This window comes from Rhineura floridana, chromosome 13, assembly GCF_030035675.1.
Source record: "Rhineura floridana isolate rRhiFlo1 chromosome 13, rRhiFlo1.hap2, whole genome shotgun sequence".
Classification (NCBI taxonomy): domain Eukaryota; kingdom Metazoa; phylum Chordata; class Lepidosauria; order Squamata; family Rhineuridae; genus Rhineura; species Rhineura floridana.
In genome coordinates this window covers 22,650,781-22,669,862 of record NC_084492.1, presented here as the reverse complement: position 1 = coordinate 22,669,862, position 19,082 = coordinate 22,650,781, and the positions used below count along the sequence as shown (strand labels likewise).

The 19,082-nt window shown below is 44.2% G+C and overlaps 1 protein-coding gene and 1 long non-coding RNA gene across 2 annotated transcripts in view; one reads left to right on the top strand and one right to left on the bottom strand.

The window, feature by feature from the left end:
• Window positions 1-19,082, bottom strand: part of ANKRD27 (ankyrin repeat domain 27) — a 63,530-nt gene that overhangs the window by 4,353 nt on the left and 40,095 nt on the right. The window contains exons 21-27 of the mRNA XM_061593963.1: window positions 16,990-17,034; window positions 10,762-10,884; window positions 7,801-7,998; window positions 5,586-5,705; window positions 4,369-4,530; window positions 3,466-3,565; window positions 1,614-1,692 (exon numbers count right to left, since the gene is read on the bottom strand). Of these exons, the coding sequence (XP_061449947.1) occupies window positions 1,614-1,692; window positions 3,466-3,565; window positions 4,369-4,530; window positions 5,586-5,705; window positions 7,801-7,998; window positions 10,762-10,884; window positions 16,990-17,034 (827 nt within the window). The remainder of the gene's footprint in view (window positions 1-1,613; window positions 1,693-3,465; window positions 3,566-4,368; window positions 4,531-5,585; window positions 5,706-7,800; window positions 7,999-10,761; window positions 10,885-16,989; window positions 17,035-19,082) is intronic.
• On the top strand, window positions 2,159-6,937 carry LOC133369080 (uncharacterized). The gene is made up of 3 exons (XR_009758815.1): window positions 2,159-2,382; window positions 6,656-6,740; window positions 6,852-6,937. It is a non-coding gene; the product is annotated as an uncharacterized LOC133369080 (long non-coding RNA).

Here is a 19,082-nt window from a genome sequence, read left to right as displayed (position 1 = left end):
TTGATAAATAAACGCATAAATAAAGGAGAAATGGGCAATTCTCTCTTGTCCTCATGCCCATGGAGCTCTCTGGATACCAGCTGAAACCCAAAGAGAGATGCAACTATGGGAGAGTTTGAGCGATCATATCTCAGCTTAATAAGCTGAGATATGAACAAGCCTGCACATGCAGTCTCTTCGCTATTCCCCTTGTGTGAGCCACAATTAAACCAGGGAGCCTCTTAATTCCCATTTCATCTGAACTGGGAAACTATGGTTACCAGCTGTGGAACAAGCCAGGCTACTGAACCAGCTTCAAACTCTGGTTTAATATCCTGGTTTGTTTGTTCCGATCCTGATAATCACACAGGAAACTATGGTTAACTGAAGACTTCCTGGTTGGTTTGTTCACCCTGCAAAGGGCTGAATGAAAGGGCTGTGCGGGCAAAAAGCTCATTCATATGACGCTGAGATATGATCACCCAAATGGTGTTGATGTTTCTCTTGCCCATCTTTTCACAACAATATTCTTTTCATTACAGATAAAACTGTAAGCAAGGTATTTATAAGACTCTGACAAAAACCCAAGATTCTGGCGAGGAGCCAGATGAAATTATTTTGTGGGGCGGATTTGGCCTGTGGGCAGCCAGCTACCCATGACTGCTCTAAATGATTCCTGACTCAGCCCACTGAAGGCTGGGGATCCTATGCCATCTGCTCCCGAAGAGAGGATCAATCAGCCTGAGAGAACTGTTGGGGCAGCCCTATCCCCACCTTCCTCGGGGCTACTTAAGATATATGGGCCCTGAAGAAAGGCAGGAGAGAAGATGCTCAGGCCAGGAGGTTTGTGCTGTGAGCCCCTGAAGGAATCATCAGTCAGCTTTTCCTGTTCTATATGTCATCAACTGTCATTTGTCTCAGTATTTCAAAATGGCAAGCTGCTTTGGCAATACATAAATGGATTAAATAAATAATGAAGACACATTCTTTATACTTTTCTTGACTCCAGCAGAGTCCTATATATGTTTACTCAGAAAATACACCCCACTGCCTCATAAGCCTGTTTAAGACTGCAGTCTTAAAACAGTATTTATCCTTTCTTCCACTGTTATCTCAAGTTAAGGGCTAGGGTCCGAGCATTGCTAACTGAATTCTCATTAAGTGTTCCAATTCTGACAACTCTGTAATGAACTATGAAGCAAGAGAGACTGACTGCAAAGAATGCAGCCCATCCCAGCCCCTTGTCTGACAAACCACACTGTGCCTCTTGGTACCTGATTATTATTGGTTATTACATTTATATCCTGCTTTCTCCTAGGAGCTCAAGGTGGCATACATGATGCTCCCTCTCTCCATTTTATCCTCACAAAAACCTTGTGAGGTTAGGCTGAGAAACAATGACTGGCCCAAGGTTACCCAGTGATCTTCATGGCCAAGCAGAGATTTGAACCCTGGTTTCCCCAGTCCCAGTCTGACAGACCTAACCAGTACACCCACACTGGTTTAGAACACTTTCTGCAGCTGCAGCTCTCGCCACACTCCCTACAGTTGAAGCCTGTCAGTGTCAACTTTTCTTATCTGATACTACAACAGTACTGGCAGACAGTACTTTGCAGGCAGTTTTTGACACTTGCCTGTTAAACCGGTTGATTGACTGGACCAGCTGGAGGCGCCGAGCGATGAGATCATCTATCTCGGGAGATTTAAAGTTGACTGCAGGATTAAGTAACGAAAACCATTAAATTGGCATTCTTCATTAGCAATCAAGTTCCACACAATCCTGAATTAAGAACAAACGAAAGCCACCTTAAGCTAATTTTTAAAAGCCGCCAAAGGTTGTAGTGATGCCTGAGCAGGTGAACATTGTTGTTATAGCAGGTTTTGAGAATACTAAGAGAGATTCAATCTGTGGCTGGAATGACGCATCATGGAGGAATGGACTGTACCATTACAGATGACAGGTGGGAGGGAGAGAAACCATTTCTGAATCCTACCTTTTTAAAAAGAAAAATCCTGCAAATAGAACACTAGCAGAGCACAGGCTGGATTAAACCTTTCTCCCTTCTATGCTAGTTTTTTCCCCTCCTGACAGAGACGTTTTTATGCATGTTTAACGAAGATATCCCCACCTGCAGTCAGAAGTGGCACCGTCCATGCAACCACTGCAGGGGATTTTACAACCTGGTTTTGCCCAACACTGCACCCTGACTGGTATAGACCACACCACCTACATTGACATTACTCACATTGCCATCTGCAAAACAGATCAGCTGATGCAGACTGAGCAGAGGACCATGTGGGGATTTAGCATAGTTAAACTCGAGAATTTGCTTCCCTAAGAGGTAGTGATGGAAACCAACGGATGGCTTTCAAAGAGGATTAGACAAATTCATAGAGGATAAGGTCAGTGGCTTCTAGCCACAATGGCTATTTTTCACCTCTACTGTTGGAGACCGCATGCCTCTGAATGCTAGTTGCTAGGAATCACAAGCAGGGAGAGTGCTATGACACTCATGTCCTGTACATGGGCTGTACATAGGTAGAGAGGGAGGGGCCACATCTCAGATTCAATCTCCAGCATCTCTAATAAGGAGGATCAGGTGATGGGACAGCTCTCTGTCTGAGACCCTGGAGTGCTGCTGCCAATCTGAGCAGAGAGTAGACAAATAGCCTGACCTGGCAGAAGTCGCCTTCTGGGGTTCTTATCCAAAACAAGCCATGCAAACCAGCCAGAGCTTTGGGAAAAGGACAGCAGCTCAGTGGTAGAGCACACTCTTTGCATCAGAAGGTCCCAGATTGAATCCTGGTGCCTCCAGTTAAAAAGTGCTCAGGTAGCAGGTGATGGAAAAGACGCCTGCCAGAGACTCTAGAGAGCAGCTGCCAATTGGAGTAGGCAGTGTTGAGCGAGATGGACTAGTAGCCTGACCTGGTAGAAGGTCGTTTCCTGTGTTCAAAGGGAGGTGTGGATTTCCTGCCTTAGACCATGATTGTAGACAAATGTTCTGCGTTTGTTTTGAGTTTAATGAGACTTCGTTCTATGTTGGGTTGCCGTCTAGACAGTACCAAAGCTAAGGAGTTTGTCCGTGCTACATCTAAGGCAATGCAAAGAGCCACAGTGCCAGTTTACGGCACTTGGGGTGGCTTTTCTATCTACCTGCCGAGATGCAGGCAGGTTGTAAATTTCTCTGCACACCATCAAGGTTGTTAATTGAAGGTTTGGGGGTTTTTTGTTTAAAAAAGAGACATTTCTAGCCACTCTCTCCACACGCAGCTAGTGGAACCTACATTTGTCTGCCATCCTCATGGGTCCCCTTCGACATGTTGTTGTCAAAAACCCCTTCAGGAAACAGCACACATTATCAAGGCAACATCTGGTACAGCAAAAAAGGCACTTCTTTGCCCTAATGAACCCTCCAGGGATCTACCTGCTTGGTAAGATTAGCCCCAATCTTGAATTGCTTCTACTAGTCAAAATGTTGCACTCACTTTTTTTCCTGATCCTCCTGGCCATCTGAGCTTTGTAATCAGTCTCCCCTCCCTCTTCTGAAGTTACTACAACTTGCAGCAGCTCAAAGATACCTGAATTCTTTAAATAGGGTAGAAGAGAAAGGACAAAAGTAGGGGCTGTTTTTCAGTATTATTTTTAACAAGTAAACATTATAATATATTATATAAAGCTGCCCTATTGGCTTACAACATAAAATGATAAAATACCATTAAAAAGACAGTATCATAACAAATTTCTAGCACAGGGAAGAATAAAAGCAGGTTAACAGTGGTTCAGAATAAATAAAACCTCAGAGTTTTGAAAGGCTGGGAGAATAAATCAGCAGCCCAGTTTTTCAAGCATCTTGAGGACTGTGGCTTCTTAGGATATTTGACCACAGTCAAATCACAGGTGGACAACTGACAACATTTGAGTATTCAGTTGACAGGCATGCCAACCTACTGATTACTAAATGGATTAGTAAACCCCTGTTACGTTGTATATGTCACTTGAGTATAAGAATTTCAGGGTAAAGCTACAACCAATAATCCAACATTTAAATCTTTGATTCATAATGCCCCATAATGCACCAATCCAGAGTCAGGTTAAGGCTGGGAAGTTTATCATCACCTCCCATGTAGATTCAGAGTGCTTGTAGGCAGTGGATGCTGCTGGCTCCGATGTCAGTGGGGTAGTGAGTCTGCTCCGGATTTTAGTCTGAACTTTTGAGGAGCTGTCCAAGGTGCTGAAACCCATTCTCAAAATAAGTTCAGCACATAGGAAAGCACCTTGAAAGATCAGACGAAAACCTGGAGTGGACTCTCATCCACTGACATCAGAGCCACCACTTCCCGCTGTCTGTAGGCTAGTAAGGTAATTCTGGGAACCAACATGCCACTTACGGGCTCAGCATAGTCAAGGGGCGTGCACTGCTTGTTGTTCTGAACATGGGTTGATGCTCCATGCTGCAGCAGCAGCTGTACCAAAGATTCGTAGCTCCCTATCACAGCTTTATGGAGAGCTGTATTGCCTTGGTTATTGGAAAGGTTAACAGAGGCCCCATGCTGAAAAGGGAAAGAAAGGATGAAAAGTATATGCAAGGGTCAAGACTGATGAGAGAAAACACAAAATTCTTTTTACAAAGGGTTTGCAGAAACAGCCTGGGAACTGCTAAATAACCTCACTATTATTGCCCGGGGTGCACTCATGCACAACTCTTGCACAAGCATTTGCACAAAACCGCTAAGCGTCTATTTTTCTTCCATTCACAGTCCTTTGGATCCTGCCCACTGTGCTCTCGTGATCAGGGCCGGATTATCCATTAGGCTTATTAGGCTGAAGCCTAGGGCCCCGGAGCTCTTGGGGTCCCGCAATCCGTGGAAGCAGAACAGGAGCTGTGGATCGCAGGACAAGAGCTTCTGAACCACCCGCCATCCCCCCGCTTCACTTACCTTTTTCTCTGCTACACGCACGCATTGCTGCCATCAACCAAGATGGTGGCAGAGGCTTCAGCCCCTTAGGGAAACCTCGGCCGCCATCTTGATTGATGGCAAACCTGAAAAAGTGGAAAGGTAGGTGAAGTGGGAGGGATGGGATGGGATGGGATGGGACGGCGGGCAGCTCAGGTTCAGCCTAGGGGCCCTCCTCAGCTTAATCTGGCCCTGCTCATGATGATGAGGGCTCACCTCTAGCTGCTGCTATTTAACTTTCTTATCACATTTTTATCCCACCTTTCCTCCAAGAAGCTGAGGTCACCTACAAACATGGTTCTCTCCCTCCCAATTTTATCTGCACAATAGCCCTGTGAGGTAGGTTGGGCTGAGAGACCCACAGTCACCCAGTAAGCTTCATGGCTGAGTGGAGGTTCGAACTCTGGTCTCTGGGGTCCCAGTCCAACACTCTAACCACTACACCACACTGACTTTATGCTCCTTTTAACTGTATTCTCCAAACACTGAAATAAAGATACAGTCTTCAGAATGTTACACCAATTTTAGACTGAAAAATTTCCATCAGAAAAGCTCTTTGCTGTTAAGAATATTGCCTACCCCCACCACGGCCCTTGACTACTGAATATGAAAAAATAAATGTCACAGCCAAAAGAAAAATGGTCCCTCACCTGTAACAAAAAGGCCACTATCTCTTGATAGCCATTCAAGCAAGCATAAATCAAGGGAGTGTTTCCATGAATGTCCTTTTTATTTTCTTTAGGGTTATGCTCCATCAGGTCCTTCACTACCTGTTGGAAAAGGAGAAAACTGTTAACCTTTCAGCCTTGACCAGGTTCAACACACACAAAAACCAGAATAAAAAAGTATTTGACTCCCCTCTGTAGTTAACACTTAAGGCCTCTTCAAGTACTCTGTTATCATGTTCAATAAATGTGGGGCGGGGGCAAAGGAATGAATGTGCAAGCTCCACCCCCTTGCTGTTCTGGCAGCCTCCCAGCTTATGGAAGGTCACCTTGTGAAGCAGGGATTTTTCCAGGGTTCTAAAACATGTAACAGTCTAAAAAATCTAAAACAAGATTGCACCATTGCAGCACAGTGAACACCCAGGATGGACCTGGTATTTAATAACTTTAATAAGATGAAAGTCAGAGTATAGGTCAAGGTCAGTAATAGGATTACAGGTACTCTGTGAACATGGCTGATTTTTAATTGATTTCAACAAATCATGAGAACTCTGACAGAAAAAAGTCCAAAAGGGGTCTAGTTTTTCTCTCTTTTTACATTTTGAACTCTCGATTCTCTCGGACTGTTTTGTGTATCGCCATGAAAATTTAAAGGGTTGTTAAGCAAGAATTTCTGAGTTCAGGTCTATACGTTTTGTAAGGTTTTGTTTTGAATGAGCTTATGGGAAGCATCAGAATGGCATGGGGGGTATTTTCAATTTAACATTGCGGAATGCGAAAAATCCATGCTGACTACAGTATAATGAACACATTGTAAAAACACAGGCACAATCAAGGTATCAGTGTGGATGGATATACCCTAACTACGCCGTAATCAAGCCTTTGGATCCTGCTGTTCTTATCCAGATGGGCATCAAACCACTGCTGACCAGTTCACAGTTTGGCCACCTGGAACTTAACTCTGCATTGATACATATCTAAACCTTAAGGAGACTGTGTAACAATTCTCTTTACATTTTCATATTCTCCTAACAAAGGCTATAATTTCATTGCAGGTTCCTGCAAAATCTGTACAATTTCAACTAGAAGAGAGAAACTGGAAGCCCAGTAATGTAACTGGGTCCCCTTCCTACAGGCTCTGTAAGTGGGAAGGAGATAATCAGTTTTTGAGATGCATCTTAGTCTGCAAACTGATGAATATACGTGGCGGATTAGCACCAACACACTAAAGGTTTCGTTCTTGCCCTACAGGGGGTCTTGTTTTCACTGCCGATGGTGCCTGCTAGCAACCTGCCTTTGGTGCCAAATCCAGAATACATCCAAGACTCAATGCAAGATAATAAGGTAATTATCTTCAATGCTCAAGAAGCCTCTAGGAAGTTCCTTCATGCTGCTGCTGCAGGAGCCCGAGCATCTTACCCGAGACTCCTACAAGACCTGCTGCTCAGGATGTGAGGTATTTAGGAGGGTTAATTTTGGGGGGAGGGGTGTCAAGATTTAATGTGGGAGATGCTTAAGTTTTGGCTGTTATTGGTATTATGTTTTTGTATTTTTATTGTTAGACCTTATTACGAATTATGTGGGGATTGTTTAATTTCACTGATCATTTGTTGAGATATTTTCCTTTATTGGATTTTTAAAAAATTATACTAATTCTACAGAGCGACAACATAAATGTCCCAAGAGCAAGAAAAGCGACTGAGAGCTTATGAAGTCCAAATTTCCATGGAGGGTGTAGAAAAATGAAATTGTAAATCTTTAATACTAAGATATGAAATAAAATTCCACCAAACCGCATAAAAGCTTGTCGCCGTTCTTTGCCGTATATAACAAGAATGTTGTGCATAATCTTTTCAGACATTGCAACGTTCCCAATCTTTCTATACCACATGGAAACATCTAGAGTTTGCATATGACCACTTCAGTGTCCTTATATTTTTGGAACTGTTGGAGGTATACTGCCTCCAACACAGGAGAGTGAACATAGCCATCTTGTGCATGGCACCAGAGGTATCAGCAGGATTGGGGGAACCTCCATGGCTTGCAGGAGTAAAAAATACTTGGAGGGGGGAGGAGAACATAAGCCAAGAGTGCTCAGTACCTACTGAACGAGGGAGGGGAAAACTGGGTGGGAGGAGGAATGGAATACAGCATCTTGAAAGAACGATTGAGCAGGAGCCCTCCATGCTGCTACACTTACCTGGAAGTGACCGTTCTGGCAGGCTAGGTGGAGAGGCACTGCCTGGTTGGCATCTTTTGCCCCAATATTGGCTCCATGTTTCAGTAAGAGGGAGGTCAAGACAGCATGCCCATGCAGGGCAGCCACATGCAGCGGTGTCAGGCCATCTGGGTTTGTAACGTTCACTCCAAGGCCGTTGGCAGGTACTCGAAAGAATTTCTATGGGGAGAAACAGAAACATATCCGAAGGAAATCCATTACAAAGTTCTTGGTTGGCTTACTCCCCACCGACCAGAGATAAGACAAGGAGGCAAACCGCACACAACAGCCATTGCCTGGGAATGCTGGCTTAAAACTACCGTGTGCTATGTGTGTGTTGCTCTGTCACAAACATGTTGCTGGTGCAAAATGCTGTGGCTAGACTCTTGATGGGAATAGACTACTGCCTACACATAACTCCAGTGCTTCAATGAATGCCCATATGTTACAAGGCCAGGTTCAAGGTTGTTGTATTAATGTACAAGGCACTTAACAACTTGGGTCCAGGATGTCTTAAGGACCTGCTGATCCCTTATATTGTAGCCGATCACTGAGATCTTTGGGGAGTCTCTGTTGGTGGTTCCACATGACTCAGATGCACAGTTTGTAAAGATTAGAAGCTGTGAATTCAGTGTACTGGCCCCAAGCCTGTCAAATTCCCTCCAACCTGAAATTAGGATTAGATAGGGACCTCCTTATTGAACTTGAGGTGTACCTCTAAGACTTTCTTGTTCCAGCACGCCTTTTAAGGTACTGTCCGGTTTTACGGTAAACTTTTTTTATTTTATTGTTTCATTTTCTGTCTAGTTTGTTTTTATGTACACACATTTTATGTGCACGCTGGGGGAAACGAAAGCTCCAGATTCGACCCAGAGTTAATTGCACTCCCAATCAAAGTGAAAAGTTAGTCATGACTTAAGCGCACTGATTTTACACAAGAACGCAGGAAGCTGCCTTTTACCAAGTCAGGAGCAGTCCATCAGCCCATCAAGTTCAGTATTGTCTACACTGACTGGCAGCGGCTCTCCAGAGCTTCAGGCAAGGTTCTCTCCCAGCCCTACCTGGAGATGCCAGGAATTAAACCTGGGACATTCTGCATGCAACGCAGATGCTCTACCACTGAGCTACCGCCCTTCCCCAATTTTGAGTTCACCTGGGGCTGCACAGATGAAGGCCAGCATACTCGACTCTGCCATTGGCCAATGGACCAATGGGCCACTAGGAGGCTGCATCTCCTGCTTCCCACCAGGAAGAACATCATGGCAAGGGTGAGGCCAACCTGGTTCCAATTATCAGCCAAAGAAGGAGTAGCTGAAGAGGGCTTGCTTCTTCCCCCCCTTCCCTGCCAGAAAGAGTGCTCAGCTCCAACTTCCACTTGCTCTGGGACTTCAGAAGCAACCAGAGCAGGAGACTCTGGCCTCTTCCACCGGCGAGAGGAACATGAGCCACCAGCTGCTAACTTGCCCAGCAAGGGAAAAATGAGCCTAGCCTGATCCGGATATAAATGCTTGTGGCTCAAGCATTTTGTGCTGGCCTTGAAGAACTCTTCTCCCTCCACTACTTTCTCCCTGCAGTCCCCTTTCCCCTGTCTCTCATGCTTTTAGTATCTAAGCCTGAAGGCAAGGCCTATCTCTCCTTAATTTTACTGATGTGAGCTGCTTTGGGAGACAGTGATTGTCTGGAAAACTGGATGAAAAAAAGAGTAAGTAAATAAATGAAATAAAGTTGATTTTGGAGGAATCCTGTATACGTTTACTCAGAAGAAAGTCCCCTGAGTTCAAAGGGGCTTACTCACAGGTAAGTATGTATATATTGTATAGCAGGAGTGTCTGGCTCTCCAGATGTCGTTGAACTACAACTCCCATCAGCCCTAGCAAACGTGGCCAACAGCCAGGAATGATGAGAATTGTAGTCAGCAACATTTGGAGGACCATAATTTCTCCATACCTGCTGGACAGGATTACAGCCTAAATGCAACTAATTTTAATCTGGATCAACCTAACAACAACATTGGTATTAAGTGCTTACAATTACTAGGCACATGCAAAACCTCGAAACAGCACAGGCCTTACCCACAGGCCTACAAGTGAAGATATTGCAATCACAGATGCATGACTAATAATTATGCTTCATATAGTTAGCAAGAGAAAGCAACAGCTGGGAGATCAAGAAGAGAGATCTCATGAACTCTCACAGATACAACTTCTCCTGGAAGATGAGCGCAACATTTATTATTTATTACTTGTATTGATATGCCACTTTTCCATACAAATATGCTCCAAGTGGCTTACAAAAATGCAAATAACGACATCAATAGCAATCAATTCAAAAACATAACGATCACTTCAAATCATTTTCAAAACATAACAATCCAACAATCACTCCAATTGATTACCTAATCAGTCTCACATTTAATGTCATCATAAAACATCATAAAACAAGCTATCAATCAATTAAAACATATCAAATTAATAACATAACATTTCCATATTAATAACGTAACATTCCAATACAAAAGCATAAGAAAACAGGTTTTTTTTTCACTCTAGCACTGATGTTAAGAGTCTTTGCTGATGGCTGCTCTTGTTATGTGAAGACTCCATATTCAGAGGCAAACTAACTCCAGGCACCAGTGGCTGGAGAGAACCCACAGTGGGAGAAGACTATTGCTTGTAGGCAATACAGAGCTAGAACCAGCCACTGAAAGAGGCAGGTGAGCTGGTGACATAAAAATCCACCCTCCTCTGAAATCTTTTCTACCCCTCCACTTCCATGGTAAAAATGAGCTTCTCTGCACTGCTGCTCAGTCCTTTCAACAGCCTGATTAGCCAGAACAGCGGCTCCACCTCTCATGAGATCATGAGCTCTATTAAGGATGGGGACACATTTAAGGGCTGCACGTGATTAATCACCGGCCCTGCATAGGGAGGAAAGCAGACCAACCTTTTGCACAGGACCACATCTGGAGCACTGGCACAAGGGATGACACAATTCCAGTCTTTCCACGCTGCCGGTTTCTTCGGGTTCTTCCAGGTCGTCCTCTGCCCATTCCAACAGATAGCGCACCTGCAACAAATGGAAAGTGGAGTTGTCCTTTTATAGTCAGAATCACAGGTCGTATTCTCACTGGCCAGATGTCCTCCTTTTCAGAGGGCAGTCGGGCCCAACTTTGGTTTAAAGGTAAAAAAATAAAAAGTCAGCACCTGGACATTAGATTGAGCGGGCACGCAGGCCAGCTGGTTACAGTCCTCCTCACTATGGCAAGATGTATTGTATTTCTATTTAAATTATAGCGTTTATTTCTAAGTTTGCATCTATACGTCTATATTGGCACATGCACATTTCATAGAAATCAATGTGTCCCCCGTTTTAAGGGATGCATTTCCTCTTTTTGGTGATGTGTAAGTAGCCTTCCTAGGGCTGGTAAACCTGTGCCTAAACTACTGCTGATTACAGGTAGGTACTCACGCAACTAAATGCTCCCCCATGAAAAATCATCCCTACACACAAAAAACTAGCATGTCACGGAGATGGCCGTGCTAGAGCCTTTCTCCTTGGATATCTACCTTTCTGTATGAAATGATGTTTTCCCTGCATGGAGGGAGCATTCAAGTCATTTGAGCACCCCACCTGCATAGAGTGATTTAATTCAGATATAGATATGCCATTTATTCTGGAAATTGGCACTTATTCGTTATTTATTCATAAAAGCACAGTTAAGCCACCTTTTAGGGCAGGGATAGGGAGTCTGTGGCTCGCCAGATGTTGTTGAACTACAGTTCCCACCATTTCTAACCACTGGCCACAGGCCCGGTGCCAGTCCGCGGCCAGGTTGGGCACTGGTCAAGAGTCCTTGGCACTAAAAGGGACCCTGCTGTTGGGGCTGGGCAGGCATAGCTCCTGTTCCACGATCTGTAGTACCATTGGATTGTGGAGAATGCTACCCATGACCCAATGCTGACACAGATCACAGAGCGGCAGCCACTCTCCCAGGCCACTGGTGTGGGCTTGCTGTTCATCTTCCTGTGGCACCATGACACCATGTCAGTGCACCGTGCACACATGCTTACCATCACCGAAGATGGCAGTGGGGGCATCAACACACCCCACCATCTTGGGTGATGGCAGGCATGCGTGCACAGCATGCTAATCCATGACACGGCCAGGCCTGTTTAGATCCCCGGTGGCAGTAGTGCTGCCGCTCCAGAGGGCCCCTATAGTCTGGTGCCCAAGGGCCCACTGCAGACTAGTGCAGGCCCTGACTGGCCATACTGGCTGGGGCTGATTGGAGTCGAGAATCCAGTGACCTCTGAAGGTCCCCGCCCGTTTCAGGGCCTAGCTGAGACAGTTTAAATAACACAATATAAAACACATTAAAATTCACCAAAGAAACATATCTTAAAAACAGAGAGAGAAATATTTCAAGCAAGTTAGCATAAAACATCTTCAAACAGATCATCATGTTTCAAAAACCAACAGCAATTAAAACCAGGGTAAGAAAAAGCAATCTGGAGCAGATAAGTTTTAAAGTCCTGCTTAAAGGCTTGTGCAGAAGAGACCAGCACAATTCAGTGGGAATTGCATAACAGGGGGGCACCACTGAAAAGGCCCTACCACTTGTTCCTTCCAACCTACTTGGTCTTATTGATCACTTCTGCAGGAACTAGTCCAAAGTCTCTTGATATTTCCTCAGAAAGTTAAGATACTAGCAAACTAAATGAGACACACAACCAAACCTTACAAGGCACACTCATGGCCTTTCATTTCCTCCAAGTCAACTGAAGACAAATTTCCCAAGGAGCCATGAGGTAAATTAGAAATGATTTCCCTGCACTTAACTGAGACTTTGACGTTCACCTCTGCACAAGGTCTCTCAAATCCTTTTAGCCTGAATTACTGAAGCTTACATTGAGAGCTTTGGGCCAGAATATGCCAAGATGCTTCCCTGAGCTGCTTTTATTTCATTTTTAAGAACCAGAGAGAGACGAATGCTACTTTTATCCTCCAGGAGTAGAATATGTCTTGCTTGCAAAGCTATGATTCCATTCCCTCAGGCAGGGTGAGTTTGCTGAGGGAATGCCTTCATTTCTGGCCTTGCTGCTTAAAAGCTTGACACTGGTATACATAGTGCTGGCTCCAAAAATATTTCAAGATGGCTATCATTATTGCCTCTTTTCCAGGCTCCTTCAGCCTTTTCTTACAGATGGTTCCCATTCCATTGCCCATCCAGATAAGGACCACATTCAGACCCGCTGCGTTATTTTCCTTCAGTCCATGCCCAAGTAGAGCACAGCACAGATGGTGCCTAACCTTTCAGTGTAAAAAAGAGTGGGGAACTAGATCCAACCAGTGGGCTGGATCCAGCAGTGACTGGTGGTTCCATGTCAGTGGTGCTGTGGAATCCACTTTGGGTTTTAGTTCGAATTTCAAGGAGCTGTCCAAGATAATGGACCTATAGGTTTCAGTACCTTGGACCGCTCCTCAATATTGCAGACTATAGTAGGGCCCCACTCATACGGCAGGGTCCGTTCCAGGCCCCCGCCGAAAAGCGAAAACCACCAGAAAGTGGGGCCCTACTCAGTTGTAGCGCAGGAGCTCCCCACCCTACAGCTGATCGCGCAATCAGCTGTAGCGCAAGGAGCTCCAGTCGCCGCACTCCAGCTGACAGCAATCAGCTGTAGCGCATGAGCTCCCCAAACTACAGCTAATTGCACACTCCAGCTGATCAGCTGGAGCATGCAATCAGCTGTAGGGCGGGGAGCTCCAGCCGCCGTGCTCCACCTGACAGGGATACATCAACAGGCGAAACTGGTTTGTCAATTCAGACATCATGCCAAACTATGGTAAGCACAAGCCATGGGCTCCAAAACCAATTCAAAAGCATGGCTTCTGATTCAGTTCATACTTTGGACTAACTTGGCATAAAGTCTGAATAGAGCAGAAGAGTTTTATAATATTTTGTATTTAAAAAGAAAAAGAAAGCTTCAAATATTTAATGGTATAATTTGCCTTACTGTCAACTACTGCTTGTCACAATTTTAAACTGCTTCTGAAGAAAAGAATAACACGGCTATGGAAGCTCTCAGTCATCACAGGAGACAGTAAATAATGCAAATTATAGGATAGGAAGAGCAAAGTTGATATTGGTGTATAGAAAATGAAGTATCAAAAAGCAAAACACTCCCAATTGCTTTTCATTTTTATAAGCCATTTATATTAAAAAGATCCATGTCTGTTGACAGCATTAAACCTGCCATGACTTTTTGTTCAAAGGTGATATTGCTATTAAAGAACACTAAAGAAACAAAACCTGGCTTCCATTTCAGGATCCCTCCTGAGAATTTTTTCTCCTGGATATGAATATCTAAGAACAAAACACAAGTACTGCATGAACGATGAAAGACACACATCTGCACACCCATGATCTCATTCTTTAGGGCTACAGTATTTAATTTAAGAAAATACCCTCAAGTAAACTGGCAGCAGAATAGATGGATGCACATGAGCACACACACATATGTATGCATGGGGGGCTGGCAACAAAATATTGCAGTGTCAAGTGCTTTTGTTCAGGTTCCATGATCTTTTCCAGGATACATCCCACTTTCCCTCCTCAGTTTTCCCACTCCCTCCCTCAGACAATCAGTCAGCATTTCATTGTCATTAAGCATGTTCAGTCCTTGGAGAAGGAGTTCACTGTTAGTCTATACCAGGTGTGGGGAATTCCCCCCCCCCAAACTACAACTCTTCTCATACCAGACCGTTGGCCATGTTGGCTAGGGTTGATGGGAGCTGGAGTCCAACAGCATCTGGAGGGCCACAGATTCCCCAGACCTGATCTATACTTGTATATACTTATTTTTAATTCTAGTGTGATAGCAATCACCATCTTAAAAGAGGCATTCTCTCTTCTCACACACAGAATGGGGAATGCCTCTTCTAAGACAATGCCAGCTACAACATGTCTGCATCCTCTAACAAAGAAAGTATGCTTCCTGCTTCAAAAATATTATTACCCATATGCAAATTGAGAATCGATCAATTATTCAACTAAAACTCATGTGATTAATTGATTAACATTTATTTGAGTTGCAGCTCTATTTTTTCCTCTTTAAAACACAAAGAAACAGGGAGCCAATCTATGGGATGGCTACAGCAGCAGAAGAAACTGGAGCGGCCATTGCTAAGAGAAGGTGAAGCAACAGTGAAAGAAGTTGTGAAAGGAAGTCAAGCCACTTGCATCATGTGTGGGAACTGGCCCGCCAGATGTTCCAGAACTACATCTCCCATCATCCCTGGACATTGGCCATACTTGTTGGGGCTGATGGGAGCTGCAGTCCAGCAACATCAGAAGGGCCAAAGGATCCCCACACCTGACTTACATCTTACAGAGAACAAGGTTAATATTTCTTTAATCAGCCCATTTCGTAAGGATAAATTTACACATTAAGAAAACACATGTGTAGCAGCCCTCCTAGGTTCTCACCACTTCAGATTGCACGTGGTGGTGCTGGGGAAACCATGACCAAATGCTTTCCTGAATAGAAGAGAAGAGAAGACCAAGGGGAGATGTGATCGCACTCTTCAAATACTTGGAAGGCTGTCATACAGAGGAGGGCCAGGATCTCTTCTCGATCATCCCAGAGTGCAGGACATGGAATAATGGGCTCAAGTTACAGGAAGCCAGATTTCGACTGAACATCAAGAAAAACATCCTAACCCTTAGAGTGGTATGACAATGGAACCAATGACCTAGGGAGGTGGTGGGCTTTCCAACACTTGAAACATTCAAGAGGCAGCTGGACAGCCACCTCTCAGGTATTCTTTAAGTGGGATTCCTGCATTGAGCAAGGAGTTGGACTCGATGACCTTATAGGCCCCTTCCAACTCACTATTCTATGATTCTATGGCTAAAACGATCTGCAAGGAAAACTCTTAACATACCAAGGAGAGAAGGCTAGCATGTAACCCTTCTCCCTAGTATACTCGCTTTCAACAAGCAGGGAATTTTTTACATGGGGGGAGCATTCAACCATATGATTTTCCCACCTGCATTCTGAAGATATTCAGTCCCAGCAGGAGACACACCATGTACTTTTCCTGAAGATGGAGATCAGCTCTTCAACAGTTAAATCAATACAGGATACCCTACCAGGCAGTTTCATTCTAATGCATTTTGGATGAAGATCCAGAGTGTTCAAACAGATTTATCTTCCTCTGGTCCCTAGTCTCACAGGAACAGGTCCCACCACTCTGAGATGTTAAAGATGCTTGAATATGTATAAAATGGCTGCTTATATGTTCTCACAGCAATGCAACAGGCACAAAGCTTTTTAAAAAAATATTTTTTAAACACAGTTGCTTCAACCAGAGCAAGCATAATAAAATATGAAGTTCCTTCAACTGGAGTAGGTAGAGGAGATGTGTTGTGAGGAAAAAGTATTTCCTGAAGTGAAAACTTTCATTACCCGAAGTCCTTTCGCTAGAGGACATTATATTACTGCCCCTGTGCTAGCTCCTGCAAAAATGACAAAATCACTGTGCCCATCTTGTCAGCAAGCGGAGGAAGCATCCACATTCTGGCTCCCTGGTCCTCCTAGCTTTTCCCACTCTGAGCCTCAGGACTGTGAAGGAAGGAGTTAAAGAGCACCCAGATTCTCCTCCCCTATTCACCCTTGTCTCCCAGCAATGGAGAGGAAACAGAAGCCGACTCCTCGTTGGCCTTCCAGCCCCCATCTACTAAATAACGTGCAGCAATTGGCCCAATTCTGCTACAGGCTTCCGGCCTCTCACCGGACTTCCAGCACTTCCTGTGAATGGGGCCACATCACTGCTCTCATAGCAATGAGGCTTCCGTCTGCCTTGCCACTTACTTCCGGCATGGAGCTCCTTAAAGGGACCCCACGCATCATCCCGCCCAGCTGTGGCCATTTTGCTTTCCCCGTAACCCAAAATAACAGGCAGATGAGTCAGGGAGAAGTTGTCCAGATTCACGCTTCCATTATGTGAATTAATACATATCACTATTTGGCAGCCTTTAATAGCTGCATGTTCTTACTGTATGCTAGTAGAGATCTCTGGTTCATAGGACCATCAACACATGTAAGAGGGTATTGCAAACACCATCTACAAAGCTTCAAAGCACTAATACAGAGACGTAAGGGATCTTACCATTTCCAAGTCTCCATCAGCAACTGCTCTTAAAAGTTTATCAACCTATGAAACAAACAAAGCCAGAAGGAAAAGAAGATTTTAGTTGCGCAGGATTATTATTATAGTATTGGGGTTCTTTTAAGTTTGCTGATATTTCCCTCTTGTGCATAAAGATGATGTTGTCTTGGCTACAAAAGGAACTACATCCAGAGAATGAGTTCACCAAATAGGATAGAGGCCTTTCTACATAATATTTCAAACTGCATGTGATGTGGATCACTTCCTTCCTAAAGTCAAATATCTTCCTGCCCACGGAAAGCAAACAAGAACCCTTATCCCTGGTGTACGAGATTTCTACAGATGGAGAGATGTTTTAATATGAAAGGGAGGATGTGATTTCTCCCCTTCTGCCGACCAGTCTGAAATGGCACAGTTTTAGGAAGGGCTCCACCACATGATGATTCTGTAAACTCAGCTCTTATTTCCATTTTGCAAGCAGAGACAGAGTGGCCAGGTCTACCCAGTGAGCACTTCGCTAAAGAGGGAGTCTGAATAAATCAAAGGTGTGCAACATGTGGCCCCCAACCTCATTTATGCAGTTTTCGATGTCTCCGGAAGCTGCCCCATTCTTCCATCCCATGACAGTTGGCTCTTTCCTCTTAGTTTCCTCCTTGCTTTTCCTGACTTTTAAGGCCTTTCTCCCTCTTCCTATATAGTCTCAGAACAATTGGAAAGGGCAATATTTCATTATTTAAAATTGTGGGTTTTTTTTTAAAAAAAGCTTTCTGGTTGTATGGCTTGAGAAAAACAAGCTTTTCCCTCAGTTCTCTGGGAACAAATTGGTCAACTTCTGCTATATATGTATGTGTAGCACACTAAAGCCAGAAAGAAATTGCTTTCACTTGCTTTCCAGAACAATAGCTGGATTGGTGTGTCGTACTAAAAAAGAAATGCTCTGTATGCTCATTTCAGAGCAATCCTATTAAACTCATTGGCACACACATCTGAAAAGATCTGCATAGGACTGGGAATACTAATCTGAGGTAGTCACAGTAAAAAATGTTGAAGCAACATTTGTATCAGGCTTTCCCAATCATCAGCTCCACCCACCTGGCCTCCAACAGATTACCCCCAAAGAGAATGTGGCCCTTGACAGGAAAAAAGTTGTTCTCCTCTGAAATAAACAATGAGGGAGAGGGAGTCCTGTGTGACATTTTCATAGAAAATTAATACTCTCCAGCAAAAAACCACCAAAACCTCAATTAAATTTGCATGCTGTTCAAGGTTTAAAATACAGGATCAGACATGAATATAATTTTCTTCTTAGTGAGAAGCAGCAGACCATTTTTTTACTCGATAAGAAGCAACTGCAACAAATTGTGGCAAATGGGAGTGAACTACAGTTGGATTAAAGAACGAGGCCATGAGCTTCAAACCCAGGCCTAGTCTGACCCAGTCTAAACACTACACCGGACCTTAGCCCTCTAACCCAACCTTTGCCAGCCTGGTGTCTTCCAGATGCTTTGGACCACAACTCCCATCAATCTCAGCCAGCTGATGGGAGTTGTAGTCCAAAATACCTGGAGGGCACCAGGATGGTAAAGGCTGCTCTAACCACTACTGTTGATGCCAAGGATTTATTCTGGGACCTTCTGAAACAAAGCATGTACTTTACCTCTGAGCTATGGTAGCGTTTCATACAGGCTCCAAAAGTAGAGGGTGCATATAGTCCATCATGACTAGCAGCTACTGACAGACCTAACCTCCTCCATAAATTTGTCTAATCTTTTTTTCCAAAGCCATCTAATCAAGTGGCCATCAGATCTGAAAGACTGCCTCCTTCCCTCTCAGGTGTTAAGATCAGAAGAGTTGGTAAATGATTGTAAACTGCCTTGGGATCTGCTGGTGAAGGGCGTGTAATAAATTGAATTTACATCACCATACTGTTACACTGAATGTCACAAGTGTGTAGCGTGTGAAGCGGTTCTTCCCTTTGTTTGTCCTGAATTTCCTACTGATCAGTTTCACTGGATGGCCCCAAGTTCTACCATTGAAAGGAGAAAACAGGAACGGCAACGACACTCTGGATTTCTACTGCACTGCTAATTGTC